The sequence below is a fragment of the Rhinoraja longicauda genome, chromosome 23 (assembly GCF_053455715.1).
Source record: "Rhinoraja longicauda isolate Sanriku21f chromosome 23, sRhiLon1.1, whole genome shotgun sequence".
NCBI lineage: Eukaryota > Metazoa > Chordata > Chondrichthyes > Rajiformes > Arhynchobatidae > Rhinoraja > Rhinoraja longicauda.
The window spans coordinates 13568099-13587741 of record NC_135975.1 but is presented as its reverse complement, the minus strand read 5'-3'; the positions used below and the strand labels follow the sequence as shown (position 1 = coordinate 13587741).

Below are 19643 nucleotides of genomic sequence, written 5' to 3'. Positions count from 1 at the left end.
TCCTTTTGGCCATCATGTGCATGCAACAATCAAGTAACCATGTAGACTATTGTAATTTACCAATATTTATTTGGTCCATAGCTTACTCTGCCTTGGCAATTCAAACAGATATTTAAAATATTGTGAGAGTACCTGTCTCCATCACCCTTCTCAGACAATGCATTTGAGATTGCAACTGCCCTCTAAGTGGGAATTTTTTTAATCCGATTCCTTCGAATCCTCTTAATCCTCACATTAAATCTATTGCCCTCTGGTTTTTAGCGTCCCAATTATGGAGATAAATTTCTCACCATTCATCTAATCTCTGCCCTCATAATTTTGTATACCAGCAGGTGTCCCCTCAACCTCCTCTACTCAGAGAAAAACAAACCCAACCTATCCAGTCCCTCTTCATAGTAAAACATACCCCAAGCAACATTTTGAAAAAAACTCTGCTCCCTCTCCAGTGCAATCACAACTGCACACAGTACTCCAGGTGTAGCCTAATGAACATTTTATAAAATTGTGCTCTTATATTCTCTACCTTGGCAAATGAAAACCAATATATCCTATGCCTTCTTCACCATGTTATCTACTTGAACTGTAACCTTTAGCAGTTTGGGTTCTAAGGTTCTGACATTACAACATAAAACATTAATTCTGGATCAATCAGTTTTCATGGTGCACCGTCATCATTGCCCAGGCACAGAAGGCTATGGACCAGGTAAATTAGATTAGTGTGGATGAGTAATGGATCAATGACATGGACAAAATGTGTAGGAAGGAACTGCAAATGCTGGGATATACTGAAAATAGAAAACAAAATGTTGGAGTAACTCAACGGGTCCTTTTCTGGAGAAAAGGAATAGGTGATGTTTTGGGTCGAGACCTTTCTTCAGACTGAGATTCAGGGGGAGGGAAACCAGAGATATGAAAAAGTATAGAACAAATCAGCTGGCACCGATGACTCAAGAAAGGTGGAGCCCACAATGGTTCATTGTTGGCTGTGGAAGATGTGATAATGAAGGGATACAGTCAGTGAAACTAGCAAGATTACTAGGGTGGGGGATGGACAGAGAGCGAGGAAATGCAAATGTTACTTGAAATGAGAGAAATCAATATACAGCTGGGCTGTAAGTTGCCTAAGTGAAATATGTGCTGTTCCTCCAATTTGCATGTGGCCTCACTGACTGGAGGCGGCCCAGGACAGAAAGGTCAATATGGACACAAAATGTTGGAGTAACTCAGTGGGACAGGCTGGGAAGGGGAGTTGAAACATTTGGCAACTGAGTGATCACGTAGGCCAAGCCAGACTGAACATAGTGGTCAGCGAAACGATCACCCTGTCTGCACTTGGTCTCGCCAATATATAGGAGTCCACACTGAAAGCAACGGATACAATAGATGAGATTGGAGGAGGTGCATGAACTTCTGCCTTACCTGAAAGGACTGTTGGGGTCCCTGGATGGAGTCAAAGGATGAGGTATAGGGTCAGGTGTTCCATGTCCTGTTGTTGTAGAGGAAAGTATTGGGGAGGGGGTGGGAAGGCATGAGTGAACCAGGGATTTGCAGAGGGAACAGTCTCTATGGAAAAGGGTGGAGTTGGGACGATGTGACTAGTGTTGGGAAGTGGTGAAAATGGCGGAGGATTATGAGCTTTGCGGTGGCAAATAGGGTGAAAGGTGAGGACTAAGGGGCCTCTGTCCCTGATGCGACTGGAGGAGTGGAAAGCTAGAGCGGAGCTAAGGGAAATCGAGGAGACATGTGAGAGCCTCATCTATGATAGAGGGGAACCCCCGTTCCTTAAAGAATGAGGACATCTCGGATGTCCTGGTATGGAATACGTCATCTTGGGCGCAGAGGCAGCGGAAACGGAGGAATTGGGAGTAGGAGATAGAGTCTTTGCAGGAGGCAGGGTGGGAAGAAATGCAGTCTAGATAGCTGTGGGAGACAGTAGGTTTATAATAGACATCAGTCGATAGTCTATCTCCTGTGACAGTGAGATCAACAAAGGGAGGTGCAAAGATGGTCCAAGTGAATTTGAGGGCAGGCTGGAAATTGGTAGTGAAGTTAATGTAGTCCATGAGTGCAGGGTGCAGGATGCTGTCCCGTCAATGTAGTGGGGATAGAGTTCGGGGAGAGCCAATGTATGCCTGGAATGGGGATTGTTCGACGTACCCTACAAAGAGGCAGGCATAGCGAGGCATGCGAGTGTCCATGGCTAAATCTTTGATTCGGAGGAAGTGGGAGTATTTGAAGAAGAAGTTGTTGAGCGTGAGGATCTGCTCCACTAGGTGCAGGTGAGTGTTCCTGGAGGAAAATTGGCTGGTTCTGCGGTCGAGGAAGAAAGGGATGGCTTTAAGGCCTTCCTGGTGGGAGATGGAGGTGTAGAATGACTGAATGTTCATAGTAAAGATGGAACGGGGGCCTGGTAAACGTAAAGAAACAATAGGCATATGAGGTGTCTTGGACATAGGTCAGGAGGGATAGGGTGGAGTCGAGTTATGTGGAAATTATTTAAGTGGGGCAGGAGCAGGCAGAAACAATGGGAATGACACCTCAAATTCCACCGTTAAACAAAAATAATTCAATTGACAATGTTAACTGACAAAAGAGACCAAGTTAAAAGTCAAAGAACATGGAATTCCCTGAAGTTTAAAGGTGGAACATTTGGCACCATAAAGCTAGAAAGTCATTAAAGTCCATGACATGGAAATCTTCAGATCCCTTGCTCAGAATCATTAAATTTCAGTACAACCACCAAAAGCACTCTAAGCACAGTAACTACCAGAAGGAAACCGCATCAGAAATGTGCCAGTTGTTAATCTCCAGTAGGTTGGCTTCCTTCTATTTTCAGAAATATTATATTGAGACAAAAATAGGTTTGCAATAAAAATATTTTAAATGTCAGTGGCCCACTTTAAGGTCAGTCAGGTATTTTTAAACCTGAGGTTGAATTAATCGTGACGATTCATTGTCATGCCTTCTTTTCTAGTTATTGTACAATGCATTCCCTACGGTATTCCCTGGGTCTTTTAAGCTTTTAGAACGTCTGCCAACTAAAATGGTTAAAACATAAAAGACTACTTGACCCCTCAAGCTTGCCATGGTTGATCTGTCCCAGGCCTCATCTTCTGTGTTCCCCCATTGCCCTCAATTCCCAGTCCTTCAAAAATGTATCTACTACTTCTTTAAATACCCCTAACGAATAAACTTCCACAATCTACTTGGGTAGAGAATTCAACATCCACTGCAAGAAGTTCCTACGCATTTCTATTTAAAATGACCACCCCATAAATCATGTGCCCTCGTTGAAGATTCAGCCACCTGTAGAAATATCTCTACATCCACCCTGTTATGCACCCCAAGGTGTTACATGTTTCAATAAGGTCACGACCTAAACTCCAAAGAATATGGATCTAATTTATTTGGCCAATTGTGATTGGATAACCCTCGCACACCAGTATTTAGTCTGATGAATATCTTTTGGATTGTCTCTGGTGGCAGTATATATTTTCTTAAATAAGGAGACCAAAACTGTGTTTCATCTGTGTCTGTGTAATTGTTGAATACTTCCCTATTTCTATAATCCAACCATCCCAAAATAAAGGCTAATATGCCATTTGTCTTTCTTAACCACTTGCTGTGGCTGCTCCTAGCTTATTGTGATTTGTATACACCTAGGTTCCTCTGTATTTCACTCATCTTCACACTTTCTTCACAAGTGTCTGTCTTTAGATTCTTCTTACGAAAGTCCATAACCTCACTCTCACATTAAGTTCCGTTTGCCAAATATTTACTCACTCACTCACTCCATCTGTATCTCTTCGCAATCTCCTTGTTGCAACATGGCCTCCCTCCTATTTTTGTGCCTTTGACATACTTGGATACCTTACTCTCTCCACCTCCTCTGAGACATTAATAAAAATTGATGACAGGTTGAGGGAAAAGTTCCATGGAGAAATTTTGAATTATTTTTAATAATACACTAAAGGGTAGAGGAAAATATACTCCTTACTTCAACACTACATGCATGTAACTATATTTAAACTTAAATACTTATGAAGTTCGGCATGTCCCCAACATCCCTCATCAACTTCTACGGATAGGCTGTAGAAAGCATTTTATTGGGATGTATTTCAGCCAAGTTTGGGAACAGATCCATCCAACACCCGCAATAAATTGCAGAGAGTTGTGGATGTAGCCCAGACTATCACTCAGATCTATCTCCCTTCCATAGACTCCATCTTTATTTCATGCTGCTTTGGCAAGGCCACCAGCATAATCAAGGACCAGTCACTCCCTCTTTGCTCTCCCATTAGGCAAGAAGTACAGAAGTTTGATAACGCATACCTCCAGATTCAGGGACAGTTTTTTCCCAGCTGTTATCAGACAAATTAACCATCCTATCACCTGCTATAGAACGGTCCTGGCCTCCCATCTACCTCATTGAGAACCTTTGAACTATCTTTAATCGGACTTTATTGGATTTCATCTCACACTAAAGGTTGTCCCTTTATCTGTCCACTGTGGATGGTTTATCATATCATATATATACAGCCGGAAACAGGCCTTTTCGGCCCTCCAAGTCCGTGCTGCCCAGCGATCCCCGTACATTAACACTATCCTACACCCACTAGGGACAATTTTTACATTTACCCAGCCAATTAACCTACATACCTGTACGTCTTTGGAGTATGATTGTAATCATGTACAGTATTTTCTTTGTCTGGATAGCACACAAACAAAAGCTTTCACTGTACTTTAGGTGTACACATGACAATAATAAATTAAATTAAACTAAAAACTAAACAGCTTCTTGATGTTAGCCAATAATAAAACTTATGGCAATTGCAACATATTTGAGATGACTTTGTTGTATATTTGTACAGCGCACAATAAATTATCAATAAACAAGACCAAAGGACTATATAAAAAACAAAGTTGCTGACTCCAATACAATTCCTGCCAACCCCCAAAGCTTTTCTTTTGTAAATTAACTTATGCCATTCTAGCTACACCAGCCATGGAGTGTCCTAGTTTTATTATCATTAGTTATTCTACAAAACAGATAATTGCATTGGACCACGAACCATTAAAATGTCTGGTCTAAAGTTCCATATATGTTTGCCTGAGCAGGTTCTTTTATGATCTGTTGGCAACACGTTGCAATGCTGCTCTTTAGTACAGAGCGCCCTTTCCAACAGCTTTCCATGTTTTCCTCTAATTTAGTTGCATTATTCTAGACATCCAACTGTATTTATCCACGTACACTGGATACTATTTGAAATTGCCTGATTAATCATTACTGCTCTTGATCTCAAATTTAAATAAGCAGAGATGCAACCTGAAATGTCATTAAATATTGCCACAGAATGAAGACAGCAAATAACTTTAAATTGAATAAAACCATTTTAAAGTATGTTCTAAATATTCAGTGGATAGCTTACCAAGCTAGCAGTAAAGGGAACTGCAATCAATGGGTTCCAGAAGAGATTTTGAAAATGTTTGTGTCATTTTGAAAAAAAGAGTATAAAATTACCATGTCCTAGCTAAAAGCTCTCAAAGATTACATGTAACTCATGAGGCAGCATTCTGCTGGAGGCTTCCTAATCATGATCATTTTCCCAGCGAAATATTAGTGAGTAAACACGCAATGTGTTAGAATAGCGTTTCTTACTTTCCGTCACTTCAATTCCAATTTGTTTAAGTGTTCATTACTTCTTGTATGTTCTTTTCCTGTACATCCAGTCACGCAACAAGTTCAAACGAGGATAACAAAGATGACAGCAGAAAGATCATGGGAAGATGGTGAATGGCAAGGATGATAACCTTTCCACAAGATAGTTAGGATAAATAAATACTGATGAAAATGTATTTCAATCACGATTTTGGACCAGTATTTTTGCACAATTACTGTTAGCCAAATATTATTTCTGGTACAGAGAAAGAAACAAAGGTTTTTGCTTTTGAGCTTGAGTAAGGTAAACAAATCCATAAGTGAGATATCTGCAGCAATTAAGAAATCAGCTGTAGGGATCAATGTCCTTTATTACTAGAAGTTTCATATTCAATTTAAGTTGTTTAATTCAGTCAACATGAGGGTGATGCTACTTTCAGACTGAACTTTAAAAAATGATCTGCTCAAAGTTCTGGACATTTTTTCATCTTCATTCAATTTTAGTTCTGGAGGTGCATAAATCAAATTGTGAAAAAAATGCAGATGCCAATACTCTGAAATAAAATCGGAAAATGCTTGAAACACTCAGCAGGTCAAGTAACATCTATGTAGAGAAACAGTTACCATTCAGGTTAGAGATCCTTTTTCAGAACTGTGAAAGAAGTTAAATAAGGAACGCAAGAGACTGCAGACACTGGAATCCAGAGTAAAAAAAAACAAATTGCTGGATAAACTCAGAAAAGTCCATTTACATCTGTAGAGGCAAAGGGTGATTAGGAGTTGGGAGGTGGGGGAGGATAGGATAAAGGGAATATAAAGCAATCATTTTGTCATGGGGTAAGGAATGGTTAATGGACTAATGCAGCAGGTAGAGTGTGATAAAACAAAGGGGTGGAAAATGTTATGAGAAGAGGTTTGTTGCACATGCTCAGCAGGTCAGGCTGAAAAATATAATACATGCTACAGCTGCTGGAAATCTGAAACAAAAGAATAGGCTAGAAAAATCCACCAGATAAGACAGGATCTGTGGAGAGAAAAACAACTAATTTAATGTTACTGGTGGATATTGTTGCATCACCTGGACAACAGGTAGTGAGAAAGTGAGTCCAACGTTTTCCAGGTGACATAAGAACATCCAGCTGTACAACTTGGTTCTTTCCAACCTCGCACTCTCTGCAACCTAAACAGCTTTTTCTTCTCACTTTTCCAGTTCTCTTGAAGAGTCACTGACCCAAAATGTTAATGTCTGCCTCGCTCTTCACAGTTAGTTCCTGAGTTCTTCCAGCATTCTGGTGTCATTTCAAATTTCTAGTATCTGTACTTTTTAGATTTGCTTAATACTAATAGAACTTTGCTTAGGGCCAAAACTGTTATAGTTAGCAATATATAACAAACTGAACTTCAATTAGCAATTCCTTTCTTATTCTCCAGAATTGCACCTTCTGATAACTTCTAAAAATTGCCATAAGCTTTACTTATTAAAAACATAATCCATATGTAAATAGTTTAATATAGACATACAAGTTAAATATGGTTATATATATGAAAGCAACTTCTATACAATCTTACATCATTTATTTTGGAATAGACCCTCATTAAATAATGCAATATACATCCTGCAACATAGACTTCCAAAACCATACAAGGCCAAGTACAGGTTTCAGCAACATAATAATGTTGTATTACATTTTCTCAATAGACACATTTCTAAATATTTTGGAACCTAATTACCCTGATGTTAATTTCAAGACATTCTTACAATGGCTATCGGATTTATATTTAAATGTTAGCATATTAACTGACCACCCTTGCATCAATTCCTAGAACCATTTAATTACACTTGACTTACACATAAAAATATGAAAAGCCGTGACAGTGAAATAAAAAATAATAATCTGAAAGGCATAATGACTCAATTACGTAATTCTTGTGTTGGTCTCAAAGAAATGTCAAAGCATTCAGCATCACGATCAGCATCCATCAGCTTCTTGTAGAATACTTGTTTCCCTGACATTAATCATAATTAATGTATTTGTCCAAAAATTGACAAAGCCAATTTTATATACTCTTTTAAATTACCTCAGAACATTTAATGTACTTGAGTCAGTGCTTCATAACTATTGTTACCTTTTTTGGTGAAAAACTCCTTGGAATATTTTCCAGACATTGCGAACTTTCGAGGGATTTTCCCCAGCAGTTCAATGATCAAAGCTATGTGATCTGTATTGAAGAACATTGCCAGCAAAACAAAAACAGTTTAATAAGTACAATGCATGCATCATGGGATACTAGTCCTGGTACAGACAAGAGTGTTTCCTCCTTGACACTGAAGAAGCCCCATTATACCTTGGACTCCTGTAAATATCTTAACTTTTAATCGCATTTTTGCTTTCATTTTAATTTTTAGGACTTCAGCATTTCTAGAAAATGCGGATAAGTATTATGTTTTAATCAAAATACTTAAATTCAAAAGGAATTTGGCAAGATTTATGTGTAAAATGTGAGACTACCAATCCCTATTCATCAGATTTCGCCACGTCTGCTCCCATTGTTAATACCATTATGTACATTCTACAACAGATCACAGGCTTGGAAATATTTAGCCCAAAACAATCAGCTTTAATTTCCATTGCATCTGTTTCAACTGAAGAAAAATTGATAAACGGTAATCCCAATGTTCATAGCAGACATTAATTTTGATTAGCGGACTGGACTATACATATTCAGTAGCCATGGAAAACTCTCTCCACTTCTGTCTGTGTGACAGGACCTTTCAAAGAGAAGAGGTACTACCTCTGCGATTGAAGAATTCCCGAGAATATTTCCCAGAAAGAGCAAAGTGTCTTGGGATATTGCCTAGCAGCTCTATGATGTGTGCTATGTGGTCTTCGAGGAAGAGAAAAAGGGAATCAGGAGTGGGAAGGCAGGGAAGAAAAAAGGTGGGACATAAAGAGAGGAAAATAAACTAGAATTAGTAAATTTGAAAAACAGATCTAACCACTTATGTTTGCAGTAATCCCATACACATGTTTGAGTTGAATTCGGCATCAAGATTTGATGCAAGTTACAAAACATTGAGTCTATGTGGTTACTGCAAGGGAATCTAAAAGCAAATAGACATGGAAAAGAAAAGGCTGGAACATAGAGATGACCATCAACATCACCTGGATTCAAATCAAGACAAATATTCAGTTTTAAAGAAAATGCTATAAATTAAGCAGATAAAGCATACTTAATATGACAAAAGTATTTCAAAAGTCAAAAGTAAATTAATTTTGCCAGTAAAGAAAGATTGCTTTAGGAATCACGATCAAAACAATTTGTTTAGATGTGTAATATGTGCCACCATTATTTTTTTTTAATATAAACTAAGGTACAAGGTTTTCTTTATTATTTGAACGTTAAACATTTCCATTAGAAGCATTTTTTTAAACTTCTACCCTAATTGAAATATACAGAAGATGTTCTTGTCTACACAGAATTCTCTCGTCAAACATGCTCCCATTCCTCTTCATCCAATGCAAACAGCCCTCACTATTTGTTTCCAGCTTTTTCTAAAACATGTCTATCCTGCTAACCTCCTTGTGGACATGTTGTACATTCTAGCCACTGTGTCTGAAAGAATTTCTCATGGATTTCTCTCGTGTCAGGTAATGGTGATTCATTTTGTTCTCTCCATAGTTAAGAGTGTCATCTTGACATCTAACCTATAAAAATATTTCATAATTTTAATTTAGAATAGGATACTATTGTTAATATGTCACATTTAATCCTTGTGACATCAACTCATGATCCAGAATCCTATAAGACTGAACTGAAAAACACTGGTTTGTTATTTGGTAACCACTACTAAAAATTGTCATAACCTCACTTAATTTATTATAGGAGAGGAAACCTGCCTTTCTCATCCTGTCTGACCCAGATCTGCAGCAATGTGATTGACTTTTAACTGCTCTCTGAAATAGGTGATCAAGCTACTCATTCAAAGAAGAAATTTCAGGCTGATAATAAATGCTAGCCCAACTATCAAAGTCACTATCCGACTAGTTTATTGTTAAATACATATGCAATTAAATTCCACAATAAACACAATGACAAATACAAAAGTAACAGAATCAAGACAGTGGACATGACAAAATCACTTCCAGCTAAATCAACTATGTAAACTCTTCCTTCGTAACATCTTGGGTCTTGTACCAAAACTGGGAGAGTTGTTCCAAAACAAGTCATGCAACAGCCTAATTTATAATCACACGCACAGAATCACAACTTTCAGGCAACCTACAAGTTTTACTACTCCCGAGTATGTCCTTCCTTCATCAATGTAGCTTTTCATAATATAGAGGACGGTATTCCTAATATGGTCTGAGTTCAATACTGTCTAACATAAATGTAATTATCAACTCCCCCTTCTAGAAATGCACTTTAAACCCTGGATTGTTTTTTTTAGCTTAACAATTTAACATACATTCAAATACGCAAATTAGCGGCAAGAACAAGTCACTCAGCCAGGTTGCCATTCAGTCTGCACTGTCACGTTCACTGATCCCATACATATAATTACTGAAATGTGCCAACTCTCAGCATTTATAATTGCCATGTGCTCTGTTGCAATCCATGAATTAATTAATTTGTTCTCCACAAATCCTGAATTGGACTTCAGATTACTAAGTATTATTCATGTAAATGCTGAAAAACATCCATACCACCACTGTGCCTTGAGAACACCATTTCCCACTGTCTCCCAATCATAGTAACAACTTTTAATATTTATTATTTTAATGGTTTCCAGTCAACTTTGCATCCAATCCCTAATGCAATCACATATCTACTGAAAATACATGTAAATTACAGTTACAACATTACTCAGTGTAAACCAGCATCTGCAGTTCCTTCCTACACTCTTATATTTTGTCTCTCAATTCTTCAATGAATTCAATAAGCTTGGTCAAACCTGACTGCCTCTTTTGAAATGACCACTAATTATAACATTTAATTTATACATATTTTTCTGTAACATCTTTTAACTAAAGATCATTTTTGCCTATGTGAAGGTAACTGATCTTTAATTTCAATCTCCTTTTGCAATAGGCTTCATACTAACAATCATCCAGCTCTCTGGCAATATGCTGATGCGCAGGGATATTATGACACATTCAGTGAGAAACACACCAGACACGGATGACAAATTCATGGGTTAGAAACATTAATGGACGATATGCCTACAAGCCCTTCTCCCACTCGTACACAAACACTGAATACCTATTTGTGTGTGGAAGCTAAAGCAATAATCTTTGTGTTGGTTTGATAAAAACATACAATTAGTTCAAAAGGGGATTTCTATTTTTGTTACTGCAAAGAAATTAAGCTGATATCAAATTCCTCACTATACTTATCCTTCATTTTTCAAGCATTTTTACTTTTTTTTAAATTACATCTGTGCATCAACAAACTTTAACAATCATATCATCATATCATATCATATCATATATATGATATGATATATGATATAATCATTTAATTATTCACAGTAATAATTATTTACCATTCCACAAATCTTAAATCACAAATCTTAAATAACAATCCAAATTTAATATAAACTTTTAAAGTATGCATATTCACTCACCTTCATCCCTGGAGTAGTCTTCACCAGAATGAGGTTCAAATAAGTAATCTCCGGTTGCAAGTTCAAAGGCCTTTTGGGGAATAATAGATACAATCAATAACCATTCAGTCAAAGACACAATTTATCAACAACAATTCAGTAGAATACTTCTAAATACTTAACAAAACACTGATAAGAATTTAAGATTAAAAGTATTTGGTTTGATATCCCATTATGCACGCTATTTCCTTCTGCAAGTAGCCAAATAAGTCCAGGGTGAGACTATAAACTTAGAATCAGTTTGGTCTTTACCATGTCCTTGGGGCTTTCAAAAGTACTTCGCAGCCCGTTTTGAAACACAGTCACACTATTATGTAAGCAGAAGTAGCAGCCAATGTATACAACAAAACCTTACAATGTAAATGAAATGAATAACCTACTGCTCTATATTTATTAGTTTTGGCAGCCAAATTTAGTCCATAAAGACTGTTATGGATCAGTTATTTTTATTCATATATTTGTTCAATGGTTTACAGAATAGTCTGATAGAAAATTTCTATTGGTGAAAACCACTTCGAAATCTATGTGCCATTCTAGATTTGGGTTTCTGGAGTAAGTTTAAATCACAATCTTTAGACTCTGAAGTAAAGCATGGCTCCATTGGACGAAGGTGATGCACTAGGTTAGATTTTGCAGTTGAAGTGATGCTGAAACAATTAACGGTCAGTGATTTCAATACAATGCATAATTGAATTTGGAAATCCTAAAATTCCTAAAAGTTTATGGATATTTCAGCTTCCAGCTTAATGTCAAATGTAATTCACAATTACATTAAAAAGCATTTTAAATATTGGTTAAAAGTTGTGCGTTTTATCCTCGTGTAAATGATTTTGGCTGGGTGTGCAACGGCTTGATAACATCACTGGACACCAACCCCCCTCCCCCCCATCTCCCATCTCATTCACCCCACATAATTGAAGTCCGAAAATGGGACTTTTACAACAAAATCCTGGGCCAAAAGGTGACAAATTTACACGTTTAACAAGTTATGAGAAAACACAACCTAAATAATCTACCTCTAAAAATGTATTTAAATGTTAATATCAAAATGTAACATAACATATTCAGCAAATTTGAAAGATTAATTTTTTACCAAAAATAAATATTATTCAGAACAAAAAATATATACAAAATGTAAATTGTGCAAAAAACTCTTCATACATTATCAGTGGTATTCAGAACTAAATTTCAATAACTCAAGTGGCCCCAGGGGAACATCCCTTCCCTTGTTTGAGGCGTGTTCTTGTCAGATTTAGCTCCTCAATGTTTAGCAGTACCGTGGTCCTTCCCCACACAGCCTTGGTATTGGCTGCACCAAGCTTCAGTGTGTCCCTCAGCACGTAATCCTGCAGTCTGGAATGGGCCAGTCGGCAACATTTCTTGACGTACATCTCATTGTGCTGGGAGACCAACAAGTTTCAGGCAGACCAAAGAGTGCTCTTCACCGTTGATAATCTTCCAGCAGTACTTGATGTCAGTCTCCAAATGTGTCCCTTGCAACAGCCCACAGATAAGAGTCCTCTGTTACAGAGCAACTTGGGTTGAGCCATGACAAGGACCCTTGTGTCATTCGCCAGACCCACTTCAAAAATTCACACTCTGTGAAGAGGTGGGCAACAGTCATGTCTTCAGAGCAGCCTTCTTGTGGACAGCGTGCAGTGATTGCAAGGCTCAGAGTATAGCAAAGATCTGACTAGGTGGACCCCTCTCATTGGCAGCCAAGAACGAGGTCTTGGTGCTTTTTATGAGTTCTGCCAATGAGTCATTTCGCCAGACAAACTGGGGAGTCTGCTCAAGAAACAACACCAGAGGATCCATCGAGTTCTTGTCTTGCAGTGGATGCAGGATGTTCCGTACTGACCACTGCCCCATTGACTTGTGGTCTGGAAGAACCTCTCCACAAAGGACTGGTGGTGCAGCAATGTCCAGCTTACTGGCACATTTCATGGCATCAGTGGCAGGCCCACCCTTTGCATAGGGGAAATCGGGGGACAGCTAGAACCTCAGCAGGTAATGATATTTGGTGCCCACGTGCTTTGGCTCTACACAGTCTGATGCAGTCACACATGAAGAATTAGGGGGGCTTTGGACACTCTTTTTGCCCCTGTGGATATTCGTCATAGTCTGTCGGATCTGCTCCATATTTAATTATTTCAATTAAATTTCAAAATACTTAGCTTACCATACAAGCTGTACTCCACACATCAGCAGGTGTACTGTACCCAGCACCAATTAGAACTTCTATTGATCGATACTGTCTCGTCTGGATATCTTCTGTGAAATGCTTGTGCTGTAATTATTTTTTTATATTAGTTTTTGCACAGGCATATACTACAGATTGCCTGTTCAATGCTACTAAGCTCATGATAATAGAACTGATCATTAAAAAAAAATCAAATTAGAGATTTCAAGTTGGAAAGCAATTAGAATATTCATTGATTGACAATTTTTGAGAGTTTTAACTTAGCTTTACCATACAAATTTCAAACTATAACAAGCATACTATTTGGTTTTAACTCTTAAAAGCATAACTTAGGCTGACTTCACTTTAATATTTCCAATGGAACATTGTGTTAAAAGAAAAAGCATAATTGACTTCTTTTGCTTCCAAAATGTTTTTGGAAAATACACTCTGGGAAAATATCACCTTTACTTTCCATCTCGTTTAGTCCATGCAAATAAAGGAAGATATCTATATTGTGAGCCTGCAATTCTAGCATTAAGTGGCAGCAACTAGTAGCTGCTTTCATTGCGCTGCATGACAACATTGCTTGGGCCACCTCAGAAGATCCAGGTTAATGGCAACACTCTTGAACAAGTTTGCGAACTTTAGTTTAAATTGCTCTCAAGCTTACATTGCAAAAATGAATGAACACTCTCCTAACCCAGAATGTTAACCAGCCACTATTTCAATTCTAAGTTCAGGCTGTTTGGTTGAAAAAACAGGACTAGAATACATTTGTTTAATTACCTTTCTATAATATATCATTTTATGGGATGTGCAATTATTTGATCTTATAACCCAATCTGAATTTTCTGAACAGTACTTACATAAATGTTAAGCATGTTAGAATGCATTATGTACTTACAACCCAGCAAGCATTTCCCAGGTCTGCTATTTTAACTCTAATGTTCTCTGCATTTCTCGGATCAAGTGGATTCACCAATAAATCTGCTGCACGGATTTTTACTGTAAAACAAATATTTAGAATCTTCATGTATTAAAGTTACTCTGGGGAAAAAGACCATCACACAAAATGTATAAACTGCATTTATTTGCATGAACAATAAAACCATAACAGCAGTGCTATTAATGACAAGGATGTCAGCATTTGTTATGGTGGCAGGGTAAAACAGAAACCATGTTTGGCATCTAAATGTGGAAATTCATCCATTCTGTTAATGATATCTGCTCTTCCTTAAATCAAGAAATTTTAATTGTCATATGAACTGATAACAGAATTTAAAAAATACTCGCAGCAGCATAACAGGCCTGTAAACACAATACCCAGATAATATACATGACAAAAATTCAATAAATTAATAACCCCAATACTAGTGCAAAAATGCCTAAAATCCTTTGTGCAACCAAAGACAGTCCATAGTTCATAGTTGAGCAGTGTAGTGTTCAAGAGCCTGATTGCAATGTTGCAGTCTTTGAATTGGGATCAATGAAGATCACACAAATTAATTAGATATTAGTCATGCACTAAAAACAAATGAAAAAGTTTGGAACTTTGAAATTAGGGGTGAATGAGCTTCTAGTGGCTTAATAAATTTTAATTACTGAAAAACTGCTCAAGCAGAGAGGTAAAAGAAGGACATTCTAACTTTTAAGATAACAAAAATAGATATCTTGCGAAAAAAATTTAAATGTCTAAAAATGAATCTTGTTTCCTGTACAATGCTTCAAATATAACTTATTCATTATTTTGTCTTCCCACTTCAGTGAGAATTCAGTCTGATCAGTTGAAGTTTTCCCAGCTGCTTTTCTACTCACAGAAGCCACAGATCGCCTACAGAGGGCGCTGCACTGGGTCAGATGCCTAAAAACGAGAAACCTCTATTGACAGTCAATGAAAAATGAATGTTGCCAACCTAAGCAGGGTGAAACCCAGCTCAATGTACTGCTCTTGAAAAGGAAATTATCAATTCACGTCAGTTATTAATTATTGATATTAAAACATTATTACAATTCAGAAGAATAGCTCATATTAAGAATATATTTCCTACATATAATAGTTTGAAAGCATGGTCTAGGTTGAATTTCAACATCTCAAGAAAAGTTCTCACAGAATCATAGTATTTTTTATAGACGTGATGTGTAAGTGAAATACATGATAGCTTAGACACAAACCGAAAGATGCCCAAGTGGCTCCAACTTAAAAACCATTCCGAATAAAAACTAACTAATCCAGAACAAATAATGAGTGTATCACTTGTTTTTGGCTTAAGTCAAGGATATACTCAAATATACTATAACTGATAGATGATAATTTTGCAGAAACATATGATTAGAAGGCACAATATTTTTGGGCACACTTTTGAGATGATCCCACCTGAACAACTATTACGTGTCCATATCAAAAATATTTTCTATTGCGGAACCATCTGTCTCTGCAGAGAAGCTGCAACCCTGTGTGGAATGCTACTTTGAATAATGCATGTTCCTTTTATTGTTAATTCTAATAACTGTCAATCTTTTGTTTCTGACAAAGGAATACCGAGGCAGCAGGATGTTTCTTTTCCATCACCATGGAAATACTCAAATTCAATATTTATTTAATGGTTTAGAATCTATTACGAACAGATGGGTTTTGATTTATTTTTAGGTGAAGCATGATCTTTTGCTCAGTTTGAGAACTATTATTACTACGGGCCAATAGATCAGTGGATGACGCAGTCAACCTAGGCCTGCACTTCATCCTCCAGCACCTAGACTGCCAGGGGACCTATGCAAGGATTTTGTTTGTGGATTTTAGCTCTGCATTCAACACCATTGTGCCAGAGCTACTACACTTCAAACTCTCCCAGTTGACTGTGCCTGAACCCCTTTGTCAGTGGATCACCAACTTCCTGACAGACAGGAAGCAGCATGTGAGGCTGGGAAAACACCTCTCGGACCCACTGACCCTCAGTGTAGGAGCACCGCAAGGCTGCAAACTCTCCCCTCTCCTTTACCCTCTCTACACCAACAACTGCACCTCCACAGACTCCTCTGTCAAGCTTCTCAAGTTTGTGGATGACACAACCCTAATTGGACTGATCCAGGATGGGGAGGAATCTGCCTACAGACAGGAAGTGACACAGCTGGCGTCCTGGTGCCATCGCAACAACCTGGAGCTCAATGTTCTTAAGACAGTGGATTTGATTGTAGACTTCAGGAGAGCTCCCTCTCCCCTCCCCCACTCACTATCAACAACACCACAGTCACATCTATGGAGTCATTTAAGTTCCTTGGAACCATCATCTCCAGGGACCTTAAATGGGAGGCTACCATCAACTCCACAGCCAAAAAGGCCCAACAGAGGATGTACTCTTCCTGCGGCAGCTGAGAAAACACAATCTCCCACAGGTAATGATGGTCCAGTTTTATTCTGCCATCATAGAGTCTGTCCTCACCTTCTCCATCATGGTCTGTTTGGCTCAGCCACCAAGCATGACATCTGGAGGCTGCAGCGCTTCATTCGATCAGCTGAGAAGATTGATGGCTGTAACCTTCCCCCCATCAACGAACTGTACACTGTAAGGGGCAGGAGGCGAGCGGGTAAGATAATCTCTGACCCCTCTCACCCTGGCCACAAACTCTTTGAAGCACTTCCCTCTGGAAGGCGACTCCGGACTGTCAAAGCCGCCACAGCCAGACATACAAGCAAGTATTCAGACCCCTTCACTTTTTCCACATTTTGTTACGTTACAGCCTTATTTTAAAATGGATTTAAAAAAGAATTATATCATCAATCTACACACAATAGCCCATAATAAATAAGCAAAAACAGGTGTTCAGAAATTTTTGCAAAGTAATTAAAAAGAAATAACTGAAATATCACATTTACATAAGTATTCAGACCCTTTACTCAGTACTTTGTTGAGGCACCTTTGGCATCGATCACAGCCTCAAGTCTTCTTGGGTATGACACTACAAGCTTGGCACACCTGTATTTGGGTCATTTCTCCCATTCTTTGCAGATCCTCTCAAGCTCTGTCAGGTTGGATGGGGAGCGTCAATGCACAGCTATTTTCAGGTTCCTCCAGAGATGTTCGATCGGGTTCAAGTCCGGGCTCTGGCTGGGCCACTCAAGGACATTCACAGTCTTGTCACAAAGCCACTCCTGCGTTGTCATGGCTGTGTGCTTAGGGTCGTTGTCCTGTTGGAAGGTGAACCTCCACCCCAGTCAGAGGTCCAGAACGCTCTGGAGCAGGTTTTCATCAAGTATCTCTCTGTACTTTGTTCTGTTCATCTTTCCCTCAATCCTGACTAGTCTCCCAGTTCCTGCTGCTGAAAAACATCCCCACAGCATGATGCTGCCACCACCATGTTTCACTGTAGGTATGGTATTGGCCAGGTGATGAGCGGTGCCTAGTTTCCATGTTTCACATGGTCTGAGAGTCCTTTAGGTGCCTTTTGGCAAACTTCAAGCGCGCTGTCATGTGCCTTTTACTGAGGAGTGGCTTCCGTCTGGCCACTCTACCATAAAGGCCTGATTGGTGGAGTGCTGCAGATATAGTTGTCCTTCTGGAAGGTTCTCCCATCTTCACAGAGGAACTCTGGAGCTCTGTCAGAGTGACCATCAGGTTCTTGCTCACCTCCCTGACCAAGGCCCTTCTCCCACGATTGCTCAGTTTGACCAGCTCTATGAAGAGTCCTGGTGGTTCCAAAGTTCTTCCATTTAAGAATGACGGAGACCACTGTGCTCTTTGGGACCTGCAATGCTGCAGAAATTGTTTCATACCCTTCCCCAGATCTGTCTCGACACAATCCTGAATCGGAGGTTTATGGTCAATTCTTTCGTCTTCATGGCTTGGTTTTTGCTCTGACATGCACTGTCAACTGTGGGACCTTATATAGACAGGTGTGTGCCTTTCCAAATCATGTCCAATCAATTTAATTTACTACTTGTGGACTCCAGTCAAGTTGTAGAAACATCTCAAGGATAATCAATGGAAACAGGATGAACCTAAGCTCAATTTTGAGTGTCATAGCAAAGGGTCTGAATACTTATGTAAATATGATACTTCAGTTATTTCTTTTCAATTACTTTCAAAAAAATTTAAACACCTGTTTTCGCTTCTTCATTCTGGGGTATTGTGTGTAAAAATTTTTAATTTAATCAATTTTAAAATAAGGCTGTAACGTAACAAAATGTGGAAAAAGTGAAGGGGTCTGAATACTTTCTGAATGCACTGTAAAAACAGGTTTTTCTCATGAGCAGTAGCTTTACTCAACAGCCAAAAGTCTGTAGCCTCGTATTGCTCTGGTATTTTATTTAATTCTTCACATGTTTAAATTATGTTTTATTTTTTAATTATCTACTATATATCGTGTTGTTACTTGCGAGCAAAGCACCAAGGCAAATTCCTTGCATGTATACATACCTGGCTAATAACATTTATTCAATTCAATTCGATACTGAAAAAAAATAAGTACTGGATACTTTTAAACTAATTTCTCCCAGCAGCAGATAAGTGGGGAGAAAGAATTCCATTCTAACAACTACCCAAGAGCAAATGAGGAATTCAAATGGAGTCTTCTAGCCATAGCATTTCAATGAGAACTAAAAGAAAAATAAATGAATGAGAACTCCTCCTCTTGTCCAAGTGGTGGTGCCGAAGTCTGCATCTTGACTGTCTACACCCTTGAGCATAAACCCCTAACCGCCTGGAGGTGGCGTTTTGCACAGTAAAGGGGAATTACTATTCCAATCAAAAATTTCTTCCAACTTCTTAGCAAGAAGCCCATACTCATTTACATGTACAGAACCTGATACATTTACTGCATCCCAGAGGATATTGACAAATCTCTATGTACCAATGTGAGCAGATCAATTGAAAGTGATGAACTAACATTACTATTTGAAATGTGGGAAATGCTAGTATTTACTGTGGCAATATTCCAAAACAATACATGATTGCTGTTCCAGGTCTACAGATGCTGAAAATGTTTAACATCAACATAATAATTTAAATTAAATGTTTAACTTTATGAGAACACTTCTCATTCATCAGATTTTTGGGAATGTTTTTAGACCAGCAATTCACATGCAAGTCACAGGAATATGGACATTTCTCTTACTGTATGCCAAGGTACTATTTTCTGGA

The 19643-nt window shown here is 38.3% G+C and overlaps 1 protein-coding gene across 11 annotated transcripts in view; it reads right to left on the bottom strand.

The window, feature by feature from the left end:
* srpk2 (SRSF protein kinase 2) overlaps window positions 1-19643 on the bottom strand; it is a 115298-nt gene that overhangs the window by 2588 nt on the left and 93067 nt on the right. For 7 of the 11 annotated variants that reach the window (XM_078419672.1, XM_078419676.1, XM_078419675.1 and 4 more), the window contains 5 exons: window positions 14414-14514; window positions 13507-13614; window positions 11286-11355; window positions 8453-8545; window positions 7787-7879 (listed from right to left, as the gene is read on the bottom strand). In XM_078419672.1, coding sequence (XP_078275798.1) covers window positions 7787-7879; window positions 8453-8545; window positions 11286-11355; window positions 13507-13614; window positions 14414-14514 — 465 coding nt within the window. The remainder of the gene's footprint in view (window positions 1-7786; window positions 7880-8452; window positions 8546-11285; window positions 11356-13506; window positions 13615-14413; window positions 14515-19643) is intronic. The other 4 variants (XM_078419673.1, XM_078419681.1, XM_078419680.1 and 1 more) reach the window with 4 other exon arrangements.